The sequence below is a fragment of the Patagioenas fasciata genome, chromosome Z (assembly GCF_037038585.1).
Source record: "Patagioenas fasciata isolate bPatFas1 chromosome Z, bPatFas1.hap1, whole genome shotgun sequence".
Lineage (NCBI taxonomy): Eukaryota > Metazoa > Chordata > Aves > Columbiformes > Columbidae > Patagioenas > Patagioenas fasciata.
The window spans coordinates 32,151,281-32,164,962 of NC_092560.1; the positions used below are offsets into that span (position 1 = coordinate 32,151,281).

General features: G+C 52.3%; 1 protein-coding gene and 1 long non-coding RNA gene across 5 annotated transcripts in view; one reads left to right on the forward strand and one right to left on the reverse strand.

Moving 5' to 3' along the window:
• PTCH1 (patched 1) overlaps positions 1–13,151 on the reverse strand; it is a 74,085-nt gene extending 60,934 nt beyond the window's left edge. The window contains exons 1-2 of one of the 4 annotated variants that reach the window (XR_011736718.1): positions 6,761–7,579; positions 5,028–5,220 (exon numbers count right to left, since the gene is read on the reverse strand). Coding sequence is in view for 2 of the 4 variants with exons in the window: in XM_065860713.2 (XP_065716785.1) it covers positions 5,028–5,220; positions 6,761–6,961 (394 nt within the window). In the remaining 2 variants the exon portion in view is untranslated. Of the gene's footprint in view, positions 1–4,474; positions 4,558–5,027; positions 5,221–6,760; positions 7,656–13,003 lie in introns of those variants that run through there. The other 3 variants (XM_065860714.2, XM_065860713.2, XM_071802797.1) reach the window with 3 other exon arrangements.
• Positions 7,706–10,527, forward strand: LOC139826574 (uncharacterized). The gene is made up of 2 exons (XR_011736719.1): positions 7,706–9,260; positions 10,339–10,527. It is a non-coding gene; the product is annotated as an uncharacterized lncRNA (long non-coding RNA).
• Positions 13,152–13,682: the final 531 nt, after the last annotated feature.

Consider the following 13,682-nt stretch of genomic DNA (forward strand, 5'->3'; position numbering starts at 1 on the left):
TGGAAATTTTCCAGATAAACACCTTTCCACAAACTTTTAATACACACTGAGGGATACAACACAGTACAAGACAGTATTCAGAGATATGTAAACTCCTATGTCACCTGATCCATATGAAACTAATGGATTTGGTGATGAGATCAGAGATAAAGCCCCCAGAGTGTCATGCAGCCAATAAACACACCACCTCAGATTCACCAGCTGAGTAACTTCTGCTCTTCTGCCATCTATTCTGTGTTGATGCAGATACAAGGACATCTAGACCAGTTCTACTCCACTGCTGTGCCCAAATGTGTATGTTTGTGGTAAAACTGAATTATACCCAACTGGGTCAATTCCTGCTAACCATATTCAAACCAAACATGTTACTCCAAGCCCCTCACATAAATTTGTCATCAATTCCCAAAGATCTGTTCCTTTACTATTTTGTTTCTCCAAAGAATACTACTGTAAAGTTAACAGATGCCTTAGGCAGAATTTAAGAATAACTTTCATCTCCACCTGCATTTGATCTTACTGGGTTAAGCAAACCAAGAATCTATGGAAATAACACTGGTTCCTGCATCACTCACACACTTTCCTCATTTTCACCTCATCCTTATATTGCATGGGTAGACTGACATATTTTAAGACGGGTCAGCCATAAATACCAACAGTAACTTGATTTTTGCCCCTTTAGAAGGAAAGGAAATAATACTACACATAGCTCAAATCTTTAACAGTTTAAAACTGTTCATGTCATATGAACTTGGTCCTAATTCACTTGCAGTTAGAACACACACACTGCTCCAAGTACCAAAGCTGAACTATGTGGCCACTGAGGCACCAGTTGAAACTTCCCTCCTGGCCTTGGTTAGCTCTCTTCACAAAGCTAACCAAGTTCTAACATGCAGAGTTCCTTCTTTATGCTAGTTTCAACTGATCTACAGCTAGTTCAAAAACTGCAAAAAAAGGAAGGAAAGAACACTATGATCTTCAATCTCTCAAAAAAGAAAAAGTAATGAAGAAAGTGAGGGGGGAAAAACAATCCAAAGACAATAGTAACGTTAAAAGAATTATGAAGAAGTAAGACTAGACCATATCTCCCCATATAAGCTGCTCCAATTAATGCCACTCAAGGCACTGCAGTAGCCAAATTTCAAGCTTCGCTTAACAGAACCTTCTCTGGAGCAAAAAACTACCTTCTTTCAGAAGCAGAGGCTGTGAATTTACATGTATGACTACTGTTCACACACAGGGTCTTAGAGTGCCTATTAGAGTGGTAGCAAAAACACATAAGCAGTTATAGGCATGATTTCTTTTCCATGCAGAGTACTTTCTAGTTATGAATGGATGTTTCTAAAAGCACATCTGTGTCCAACAAAATTCAGTCACAGAGGAAATCAATGCAAAGCCCTTTTTGTTCTCTCAAGGGCTTATGATGTATAAAGATGCTAAACAGTCTCCACAACTCCAGTATGCATGGACACCCACATACAGCAGTTCAACTAAAGCTGAATGGGCGTGGACAACAGAACTGCCATTAAAATGCTAGTCCAGAATTTGTTTGCCCAAGAAATTAACACAAGCATCCTCCAGTAGAAAGGCATGCACACTGGGATGACAGACCTGCTGATGGGCTCAGGGGAAACAGGTATCTGACCCAAACAGGTATGTGACCCAAACAACAATGCCAGAAAACCCAACTATGAGACAGGAGCACAGACTGAGAGCATACCACGGGGAGGGGACACTGAAATGCTCTGACGAGCAGTCAGAGGAGGACTGTGGGTTAAAAAAAAAAAAAAAAAAAAAAAAAAAGGCTACTCTACAACACTTAGTGCCAAGAAACAAGCTGAGAGGAAAGCCACTTTGGTATCAGGAGGCTTAGAGAATGCCAAGAGCGTTGGCACAAATTCTGAAGGAGAATGGCTACTACAGGAAAACTGAAAGAATGATGTTTTGGAGATCTGTTTTTCTTTTTCTCTCTTTGAAAGTTTGCCTACGAGGTGGGTTTCTAAACTTCTTATGTAAATATTTCATGCATAATAGCTTCAGACCCAGACTACTAATCATTTATCTTGGAATGTACATGGTCTTAAAACTCATTCAAACTTTGCTTCACTATTTTTAATTAATTATGTTACAGTTTTAAAGCAACCACTTACTTACAGCAAAGTTTAGTGCTGTAGTATGCTCCATGGTATTCAGAAACACACTATACAAAATCAGTCTCTTTATATAAATACTGCCAATTTATTTAGCAGTAATAACTGTAAAAAGCCTCAGCAGCAGATCAAAACTGTTACTTATAATATATTTCAAGTAATTTACCATATTTGGCCAACATTGCTCAGTTCATTCAAACTCTCAGTAGACAAAAGGTAAAGGCAAAAATAAGACAGCTATTTTAATAAACAGGGCAATTCAGTCACTGCTTCTCCTAAAAAAACCTTGTTCTAAAGGGTCAGTTAGTACAATAACCTCCATAGAGTGTACTTTAAAGCTGTTAGGACCAGTGGCATACAAGTGCAGAAAAATTAGTTTGGTCACTGCTTTCCATTTCTGCATAGGAAGAACTCCATTTTCCATACTATCTCTTCCTACACCTGTTCCATCTCAGGTTCCCACTCTGTACTTGCCTCTGTAGTTTTGCAACAGAAATATGGGATTGCTATTTGTTAGATGTATAACACCCTAGTTAATGACTGGAACATTTGCAGAGTCTCTACCAGGAAAGCACATTTTAGCAAGTCCTTTTGTGTAGATAGTTACGTAGCACTAGAATAGGAAGACTGGAAGTTAATTTAAATTAAATCCAGAATATTTTATTTCACCCTAATCAATGAGCCTTTTTTTTCAATCTGCAAATGTGAGGGTTTCTAAATGCAGAGTTTTAATACATTACTTTACACCAATTCTGACCTGAAAACAAAACTCAACAGCTGTGAAATTACATAGGTTAACTCTATACAATCAACTGCATTATGAATTCATCTTGGCCATAAAAACCTCAGAGATCAATTTCAACTAGATTTTCTACCAGGGACTTTCCCTCTTCCTTTCTCCAAGAAGCAATAATGACACGAGGTCATTGCAGCAATTGAACTAAGCAGCTATTTTGCAAATAATATTTTTTCCTGGAGAACTGCATTTTTACTGCAAGGCCAGTCATACAGGCATTGTCAGCAAGTATTTTCTTGGTATTACAGAGTTACAAAACACAGGTGGCATTTATGGGATGGGATCACCCTATCAAGTAAGTGAACCTCAGTAATATTAGAATAATAAAGCTCAGGGAATGGTGTTGGATGGAACTGCATTCACATATTACACACCAAACATAGAAAATACAAAACACTTGTGCAAAAATTGACAAAACAAACTTTGCCACAACAAACTCACAAGGACTTAAAAAAAAAAAAAATGTTCATAATACTTTGCATCAGTATTTAAGGTGCACAGGACCTAGTGATCAATAGAGACTCTGAATGCTCATCTCCTCCTACAGATGGGAACCTGCCTGCTCTAAGTGCTACTGGGAGCAAATCTCATCATATTTTGGGCTCCTGGGCTACATGTACCAAAACAAGTTCAGCTGGTAACACTTTGTTTTCCAAAACAGAAAAATCAATACTCACTAAATGACCCAGGAACCTCATCCTGACCCCAAATATGGCTGTCATCTACAAGGATGGAGTCTGGTCCTATATGCTCCAATTCATCCAAGGGACAAGTCAGACCACCTTCAATAACAGCCGCTAGCTTTGTTTGCACTTAGCACTGGCTTTTCCACAGGCCCACATACAGAGAGTTATTTAGGAATGATTATTTATGCAGCTCTCCATATTAACTTTTATAAGCCAAATCTGTGACTTTGACATAAACCCCGAGTAACTACTGCAGTCAAGGAACTCTATTTTCACATCAACCCTGCTAGAAAGGGAATGTGATGCTAAGTAAATACTAAACCAAGACCCTACAGCAAAAACAAAAACTCACACAAAAAGTTAAAAAAAAAAAAAAAAACACACACAAAAAGAACACGAAAGAAAAAAAAAAAAAAAAACAACCAAAGAAACAAAACCCCAAACACAAGAAGCACCACAAAACCCGGCAGCCGTGCCTCTCAGGGCAGGGTGACTCGCCCGGGCTGGCTGCCCGACACCCTGAGGGACACGCGGGGCCTTGCGAAGGGGGCGCTGCTGACACGGCTCTGCCCACCTCACAGCCCAGGTGTTTGTGTCCGGGGTGCAGGGTGTCTGTTTCGAAAGGCAGCCCGCGAAGCCCCGGCGCCGCGATACCGCTCCTCTCCTTTACCAAGCCTGCCTTGCTACGCCCGGGCTGCGCCCGGAGGACGGCGCCCCCAGCCCGGGCACTGCCCGCGGCCACCCTGCTCCCGGCGGCCTGACAAGCCCTGCCTCGCCTCGGCAGCCGGCTTTTTTGTCCTCTCCCTTCCCGCCCCTCCCCCCCCCCCCTTTTATTTTTTTTTTACCTTGAGACAAACGCTCCCCCCCACAGTTGAAAGCTGTCCAAAAAACAGGACCACACACAGGCACCCGCCCCGCCGCGCCGCGCTCCTCGCCGCCCGCCCCCCTCCCCCCGCCGCGGGCGCACGCACTCCCAAAATGGCGGAGGGGCGCCTCCCGGCAGCGAGACCGCCTCCCGCCGCCGACGGGGCGCAGAGACTCGTTGCCCACCGCCATCCCGCACGGTGAAACTGGCCGAAGGCGGGAGCGCGGGGCAGAACGGGGGCGGCCTGGCCCGGCGCCCCCCCGCTGAGAGCACGGCCTGCTAGTGCGGCCCCCCGCAGGCAGAGAAGTGGTACGCGCCGGCCCACCGCCCGCCTCGACAACGGCCCGCCCAACCGCCCAGCGCTGCGCCGGGCTCCCCGCCGGCAGCAGGCCTCCCCCGGCATGTACCGGCCCTGTGCACAAGCGTACACACGCAAGCACTCCAGCCTCCGCCGCTCGAGCTAGCTTTACCCGGCCGGCCTGGCGTGGGGGGACGGGGAGGGGAAACGGCAGAGGACAGGGCCTCGGACTTACCTTCCACCCACAGCTCCTCCACGTTGGTTTCGAGATTAGCTGCCCTTAATCCTACAGCGAAAGCCCCAAATATCAGGAGGCCGACAACCAAGAACTTCCCGCAGTTTTTCTGAATGTAACAGCCCAGTTTAAACAGCAGTCTCTGAAACTTTGCTCGCAGCCAGAGTGGCGCTTTCCGTCCCGTCGCCTTCCCCTGCAAGGCAAGAAGAAGTCAGTAGTAGAGGGGCTGCAGTAGGCCACCGGACGTGCTTCCTCACCCACGGGCTAAATAGCTCGTGCTCCTCGGGGTGCATCTCCCACGCAGCATCCCTGGGAAGCCCTGTGAGCAGCGGAAGCAGGCACCTTTCCAGGAGGGCCACCCTTGGGCACACACAAAGGCCAAGGTGTACCTGCTGGTAGTCATTCTCACCCCAGCCAACGCACGGGTTTGGAGCAACGCCACTGCCCAAGACCCCTGCACCCTCGCCTATGCTGCCCACCGCACTCTCCTCATGCCGAAGGCACCACCAGCAGCTCAGGCTGCAAAGCACTTGTGCTGCCAAGACCTATGGCTCCAGGGCAGAAGTAACCACTGCCAATGAACCTAAACAGCCACAAGAAAGAAACAAGTCCCTTTTCCTGTTCTCCTTAGACCTCTGAAGGGTGGTGGGTGGAATGAAAGTGGACTCGCTGATGATGGAAACCTAGTGGGTAGCAAACTAGCTGCCGTTTCCCCCATCCCCAGCTCCTAGCAGGGGTTTGGTGCTGAGGCAGGACCCACGTGGTGAGCAGGGTTGTAAGATCAGAAGTAATTCATTTCCATAGAGTTTGGAGACGCTGTGTGATCTGAATTAGGAAGTAGAACAGCCATCTGTAAGTTACGACAATATTTGTGAACGGAAGAGGGCAGCCACATGGATTTTTTTTTCCCTCCTCCTTTCCTCCTTCTTACAAAGCCTAGAAATCTGCTCCCTGAAGTGAAACCATCCCTGCAGCAAGGCAGCGTCTCGAAGTTGTTTACTTTGAACATTTTTTGGCCGGCGGAGATTGGCGGCCCAGGACATCCCTCCGCCCCGCCCGGGCCGGGCTTGTGGGGCGCTCCGGCACCTTCAGCCCTTCGCCGCCAACAATACCGCCACCGCACCGCGGGGACCGGCGCGACCTGCGCGGCAGAATTAAGGTGGCAAGCTGTTTACGGCCCTCGCTTCCCCTCCGACAGCCGGGGGAAGAAAACCGCCGCACGCTTTCTCGGCTGGGGAACCCCCGCTCCGAGGGCAGTGGCCGTGTCGGCGCTCGGCGGAGAACTTCACAAAAGCACAACTTCTGCCAAGAAAGCGGCTGCCCGCTTTCTACCCCGTCCCAACCGGGAGCGAGTGTTGCCGAGGTCGCAGGGCGCTACGAGGGGATGGAGAAACAGAAAGGAAGCGGAGAAGGAGCGGGAGAGCGGGCCGGAGGCTAGCCGGGGGCGGAAAGGCGGGGAGCGACCTGAGGCTGTCTCGGGAAATTTAACCAGAAGAGTGCTCCGCAGTGCAAGTACGCACCAGGGCAGGCACAGGCGAGCAGGGAAGGAGGGCACTCTCTCCCGCACTGAAGAGTCACAGACGTCCCTCTCTTTTTCCCAGCATTTTATTGGTGGCTGTTTGATTTCCATCTCCTCCTTCCACCCCCGCGAGAAAACACACCACCCCCCTCCTCCCCCGCCTAAAAACAGCACTAGCACTATCGTGTATCTCTGGAAAAAAGAGTGAATGCACCTTTGCGATCTGCTCCAAGGCGAAAGCCGCATCGCAGTAGCTTGGCCGCTGCAGATACTCCCGGTCGGGCGCCGCGGCACGCCGATTCCCTCCGGTTCTTCGCCGCCTCCCGCCGCCGCTCCTCGCCGCCCGGCCAGGGTGGCCGCTGCCGCCCGCACTGCTGCTCGTCTCTGGCTCCGACGCGTTACCGGCCGAGGCCATGTTGCCGCCGCCGGCGGGACGGGGGAGCTGGCGCTGCCGCCGCTGCGGCGGAGCTCGGGGGCCCGGGGGCGCGGCGGGGCCGCGGGGGGCTGGCGGCGCTGCGGGCCGCGGGCTGCTGCTGCTGCTGGGGCTGCTGCGGCGCGGCCGCCTCACGCGGGGCGCGGGGCGGCGGCTGCTGCCGCGGCCGCTCCGGCCGAGTCGCTCCCCGCGCCTCCCATTGCCACATCGCGCGCGGACCCCGAGCTGCAGGCGGCCGCTCCCCGCGCCCGGCGAGGGCAGGCGGACCGGCGCGACCCCCGGGCCTCCCCGGCTGCCGCCGCCGCGCCTTCCTCCGCTCCCGCTGAAATCGCCTCCTGCGGCCGCCGCTGCCTCCGGGAAGCTGCTGTCCGCGGCGGCGCTCAGCGACGGCGGCGCGAAGGCGGCGCGGCGGCCCGCGGCGGCTGCTGCTGCTGGGCTGCTTCGCCGCGCTGCACCATCCTGCTTCAGCGCCGGGGTGCTTCCCGCGGGCCGCGGGGCCGGCGGGGCTCCGCGGTCGGCCCCGCCGCGGAGGCGGGCTGCCGGCTGCCTGGCGCTCTCCCCCGGCGTGTGCGCGGCAGCACCGAGCTGCAGCCCCTCGGCTCAAGAGATGAGATGAAGAAGAAAAAAACTACTCTCTCCATTTGGATAAAGAGGAGGAGGGGTGGGAGGGGGGGGGGGGGGAGTATGAGAGGAGAGAGAGGCAGCGAGGGAGGGAAGGGGAAAAAAAAAAAAAAAAGAAAAAAAAAAGCTGAAAGCCCGCCCCCAGGGCTGTCAGATGGCTTGGGTTTCTGCGAGGCGATTGGCTCGGGGAGGGCAGAAATTACTCAGCAAACATGACTATTATTAGCTGCTTAGCAACAGCTCACCAAAGTAGAGAGACCACCCAGGCAGGCAACCCTTGTGTGTGCATCTCCAGCTTCAGGGGGAGCCTTAAAGAGATCCAGCCTTCTTTGCATGCAATACTTCCATTAAGGAATGCCTTCCCCCCCCCCTTCTTTTTCATTTTCTTTTCAACAATCTTTTTTTTCTTTTTTCTTTTTTTTTTTTTTTTTCCGGCCGGGATGCTTGCAGACAAATACACGCGCAGAACTTTTCTCGCGATCAACACAGAAATATATTTTTCCCTTGTAAAAAAGAGAGCGAAACGGGAGGAAAGCAGCGTCAAACGATTTCTAAAGCCCTTAAAAAGAAAATCCTTTTAGAGGCACCTTGGCCTCAAGCTGCAACAAATACTGGGAGGTCTGAGCTGAATTCCCAGGCTTGCAGAAATAATGACAGAGTGGTGGATACTGCAGTAGAAAGTGCCAGATTTTTCTCCCTCTCTCTTTTTTAACTAAAGAGGAGAGTTAGTTCCTTGCAAGAAAACCACTCCGTCTAGTTAGAAAAACACAATGAAAACTTAACACTTGAGGGATTTAAAGCCACGCGGTAGCTAGCCTGTTTCAACTTAGGATTCATTCTTTAACTGAAACCCGAGGAAAACCAATTTTAATATGTTTTTAGTGTAAAAGTCCATGAAACGCAGCCTGCCCGGCCGCGCTAAACACTTCTTCAACTATACGCGATTGTTTATTTTTTTGGCACCGCTTCTCCCCGTCTCTGTTCATTGAGACTCAGCCATTAATTGCTGCCGGTACAGCTGCGCGCACTCCCCCCAGCCCCGGGGCTGCGCGCCCCGGTCCCCAGCGCGGCTGCCGCGGCGGCTCCGCGGCCCGCCGGACCTCCCGGCGAACTGGCGCGGAGGGCAGCGGGAAACGCGTCCTGCCGCTCCGCGCCCGGCCCGGGAAGGCTCTTTGTGGGGGGCTGCCCCCCAGCAGGGAGTCCGCTGCGGGCTCGCTGTGAAGCGCGGCTGTGGGCGCTCCGGCTGTACGTTCGTTGCGGGAAAATAGAAATACTGAGAAAAAGTGTGGGCACCCGAGGTGCGAGGGGGAGCCCGAGTAGCTCCCTGCCCGGTACGCGGCCGTCCCGGCCGGGCTGCCAGACACACAGCCCCAGCGCCAGCAGTGGGGGCGGGCAGCGCTCCGGAGGCCGAGGCCGCCGGCGGGAAGGGGGTGCGGGACGCGTGCACTCTCCGTGCGGAGGCTCTCCGTAAAACTGCCCGGGGCACCCACGGCCAGCGGCTTCCTGGAGTCGCAGCTGCCGCTGTCCCTTTTGCTTTCGTCTCCGTACCACCTCCGTTTGTCTCGCACTGGGAAACCTGCCACGCTGAAGGCCCGGCCCCGTGCTCCGCACAGGACTGTCTCCAGGAAGGTGGCTGGGGACAGCAAGCTGTCACGCACACGTAAGTGAATACATATGGGAGAAGGAAGCCTAAACAGCTTGGAGTTGGAGGCTGAAACCGCACCTGAGATGCGGTCGGCCACCTCTAATTCGAGTTTCCACTTGGGAAAGTGACCGTCCATCTCATTAGGAACCGATGTGCCACTGCTCCTGCCCTGCTTAACGTCACCCAGTCTGATGAGGTGGTAGGGCTGGGGGATGGAGCAGGAAGGGATGGGTGGAAAGGCTTTTTAGTTCAGTCTCCCAGCAGGCTTCAAAACCAGGGGAGAGTGTCCCTCCAAGCACATCCAGCCCCAGAGTTGCCCTGCGTGGCTCCTGTCTGGCTCCTGCCTGCTCAGCTTCACACAATAGCCCAGCGCCCATCAGTCCTCCTTTCTGGTTCCAAAACTCAGTCTGAAGACTAGAATTTAACAAGCGCTGTCTTAACCGACCCCCTCTCCCTGTGGTCCAGAGGGATTTTTTTTAATTTTTTTTTTTTTTAAAGCATACACAAGAGATTAATTACTGCAGGGATCTAATTGGCCTTATTTCTGTATTTTTTTTTTCCCTTAAGGAAGAAGTGTCAGTGTAAAAGTCTCCACTTGGGTGGTCAAAGCAGTGGCTGCCCCTAGTTTGCCTCATAGCTGATGCCTGTATGCTACAGTGCCGAAGATAATGTTGTTCCTAATCAATCTGTACTTATTTACATTTGTAAGCACTGCTGTCTGTGATATGCATGCCCTGTGTGTGCAACTGCTCCTCCACACCACAGGCTTTTTCCATATTCAGCATCTTGCAGGGATCCCACAGATTCCTTATCTCAGACTTGCTCCCTGGCGAAGGCCTAGGAACACATCTCCTTGGGTAGGGTACCTGCAGCCTGCAACCTTTTACACCCGATCCTCCTGATTCCTGGACAGCCAAGGCTGGCGTACAAGAAACTCAGAGCTTTGCTGATAGTGGCTTTGGTTTGTAATGCTCTGCCTCTTGCTTATGCAGAGCTTCATACTTCCTCCCTCCAGATGATGGATCAAAGCCAGTAGAGATTAGCAATGGGGAACAGGTATTTACACTGATTTTACTTTAATGCATTTTCCTAGGTTGCTCATCACCTGTGGATACAGCACCAAGAGCATTGCAGTGCTGGAGCATCTGATTACGTTGATAAAGAAATGACGTAGAAATGAAGCATGGGCACTTTGTCTTCCTTTTGTAAGGGCTGCAAGAAAGCTGGCCATAGCAGAAGAAGGACTTGATATAAAATAACCTGATTTTTGCTTGTTCCCTCAGATTTTTGTCTGTCACACATTTTCATCGTGCAAGGGCACAGGTCTACCTCGGGCTGAACCCCACATGCATGCCTGACTCTGGCTTTGACATCATATAAGACCATGCACGGGGCAGCACCTTCACTGGGTTTTGCATAGCAGCCTGAGCCTCTCTGTTTCCACTCATAGTGCCCCACTTGCCACCAGGCAAGTGGGGGTTGCAGTTTGGGGGTGGTGGCGCACAGCAGGGACCCGCTACACAGGGCAGCGGAGGTGCCTGGGAGGGAGGCGGCAGCACGAAGCTCGCCCTCTCCCCCTCCTCAGACCTGGAAGAAAGGGAACTGCTTGAGCCAACTTGTCAAAATAATGCGGCTAATTACCCCTGATCTCCTTTAATGGAAAGCTGCTCTGCACACCACAAAGGAGCAAATGAGGGATCTACAGCATCAACCCAAGAGCTCAGGCATTTTCTTCTGTGGAGGGCTGCTGGGAACTGTGCCTCTAGAAGAGCCTCTGAGGTTCTTGCGCTCCTCCAGCGCAGCAGTGGACTCCCAGGGAAGGACCAGAGCGCCCGGGGGTCTGCAGAGGACAGCAGTGGGAGCAACAGCCATCTCCCTCGAAAAGCTGCAGGGCATCCCAGCTCTGGCAAACTTCATCATGCTCTATAAGGGGCTTTAACTCTAAAAGCCCAAGTCGTCTTCATAACAGATTCTTTTCCTGGCAAAATGCCCTGCCACTTGCAGGACTTTAATGTGCATAGAGAGGGAAAGTTATACAAAACAGTTTTTAGTCAGTCTGGACAACACTGGGTCTGTGTAATGATATAGCTCAAGTCTCGCATTTGGCAGAAGGCAGGTAATTCATTTTCATGATCTCTGCCATTGGGTCTTGCAGAAAAAAAAGCTGAGCGACAAGATCTCTTTGACCCACTGCTGGAGCAACAAATTTATTAGAGATATAGGTGTGAGAAATGAAAAGGAAGTAAAACAATTCAGGCTCATTGTATGTCTTTCTTTCATACTGCTAATCCAGTTTACACATCACGCCTACATGACTCAATAGGGCTTTATACACTGTGGCAAAGGCAGAGCAAAATAAAAGGTGTGTGTGTGCGCGTGTGTGTGCATGTGAAATAAGGATAAAAACAGAGAAGCCCAAGACATTTTAATTCAGAGTGGGCTGCCAGTTTTTATATCTACCAGCTCTCAAAAGCAAATAGATTTTAAAGAGTGCATTCTTCTCCCCCTCCCTCCGCAAGCCTAACATTTCTCAACACCACTACTTCCCATCCAGATACAATGTCAGATTATAATCCAGACACACAATGACCCTAATAGCCCTAACAAGAAATTAGATACACATATCAGACTGGTGCCAAAATGATGGGAGACCCTCTAACCAGAACTGGTAAACGCTGTCTGGTTAGGAGCTGGAAGACAGCCACCTTGGCTCCAACACTTCTTTTAATACCACCCGACAACACCAGATGTCTTCCCCATTACTCTCCCCACTTTTGCCCCCTTCAGGTCTGCCTCTCATAGTGGGACTTAAGGCTCCAGGTGGGGTAGATGTGTCACTGAATGTCCTCAGGCTTCCAGACCCTGGGAGCAGTGGGGCAATGCATTCAAGACGGATGACAGCAGCGGTATACTGGTCCTGATGGTCGAACCACACGCAGAGGCTAATACTGTAATCAGAGGCTGAAGAACTATCCAACTTAATCTAAGGCACACCATACATTTCACTGCTGTTAAATTAGGGAGCGACTGTCCCTCCTTTTCCATATAGCTCTATGTTTTCAGCAGCTTCCGCTGACTGCATGCATTCAGAGTTGTGAAGAGAGGGAAAGAGCTTCTCAGTACATCTCATGTAAGAATCCCTATTTAGCCCGAGAAGGGTTTCTGCGCCATGCATGGCAGGTTCTTTGGACCCCAAGCTCATCCAGGTGCCAAGTCGCTGGGACTAGGGCCCCACCTGCAGTGCTGTGCGGGACTACACAGAGTCATCGCAGGAGACACTTCCCATCAGCGGTGAGATCCCCAGCGTCCCCACCGGGAGCTCCGAGCCACGGCACCACCGAGGTGCGGGGAGCCGGCTGGGCAAGGGGCAGCGCAGCGCCCGGTCGCGGGGGAGTCCCGCCGCCCCGTGCCTCCCGCCGCGGGGCCCGCACCGCGCCCCCGCCCCAAGCTGCCCGGCCGTGCCTCGCGCTGCCGTCCCCGCTCGGGCAGGAGCCGCTGGCCCGGTCCCTGTCCCTGGTTTCCCTGCACGGGGGAGGGCCCGGTGCCCCATCGTAGTCGCGGCCCCGGCGGCTGGAGGGAGGCTTCCCTCACCCCCTTCCGCCAGTCCCGGGCCCCAGCTGCCAGCGGCTCCGGTGAGGGCCCGCGCAGCCCCCCCAACACCGTGCCAGCCCCCGGCCCGCGCCCTGGCCCTGTCCGCTGGGTCCTGCGGCCCCCGGCCCCGCTGCCGCCCCGCCGTCGCCCCCCGGGGCTGCACCTACCATCGCCGCCCTTGCCGGAGCCGCTGGTGGGGAGCCGTGCTGGAGGGCTGGATGCACCCTCATTCACTGGCACTGACGGCTTTAATGGGACATCGGTGCTTGCTTCCTCTGTCCTTCCCTGTTTTTCCTTCCTTCCTTCCTTCCTTCCTTCCTTCCTTCCTTCCTTCCTTCCTTCCTTCCTTCCTTCCTTCCTTCCTTCCTTCCTTCCTTCCTTCCTTCCTTCCTTCCTTCCTTCCTTCCTTCCTTCCTTCCTTCCTTCCTTCCTTCCTTCCTTCCTTCCTTCCTTCCTTCCTTCCTTCCTTCCTTCCTTCCTTCCTTCCTTCCCGTTGTCCCCCTCCTCCTTCCTTTTCTTTTTTTTTTTTTCCCCTACCCCAAAGGAGCGGAAAACTGTAAAAAAATAACCCTTCTAGGTTGCAGGCATTCTGCAGAGTGCTGGAAAGCCTCACAATTACATGCCTGTTTCTATTAAGCAGCTCCATCGTCCTCAATGTGGGTGGTCTGGCTCTCAATAGGCAGGACCTGTCAGGGTCACGTGACGAACCCGCAAACGTTACCCCTTTACAATAAACTTTAGGAAGAAGAAAAAAGCTAAGGGAGGCAGAGCCCGGTGCTGCGGCCCGCACCGCTGCCCGGGCCGCCGCTCCCCCCTGCGCACGGCAGCGCGCACAGGGCTCGTTCC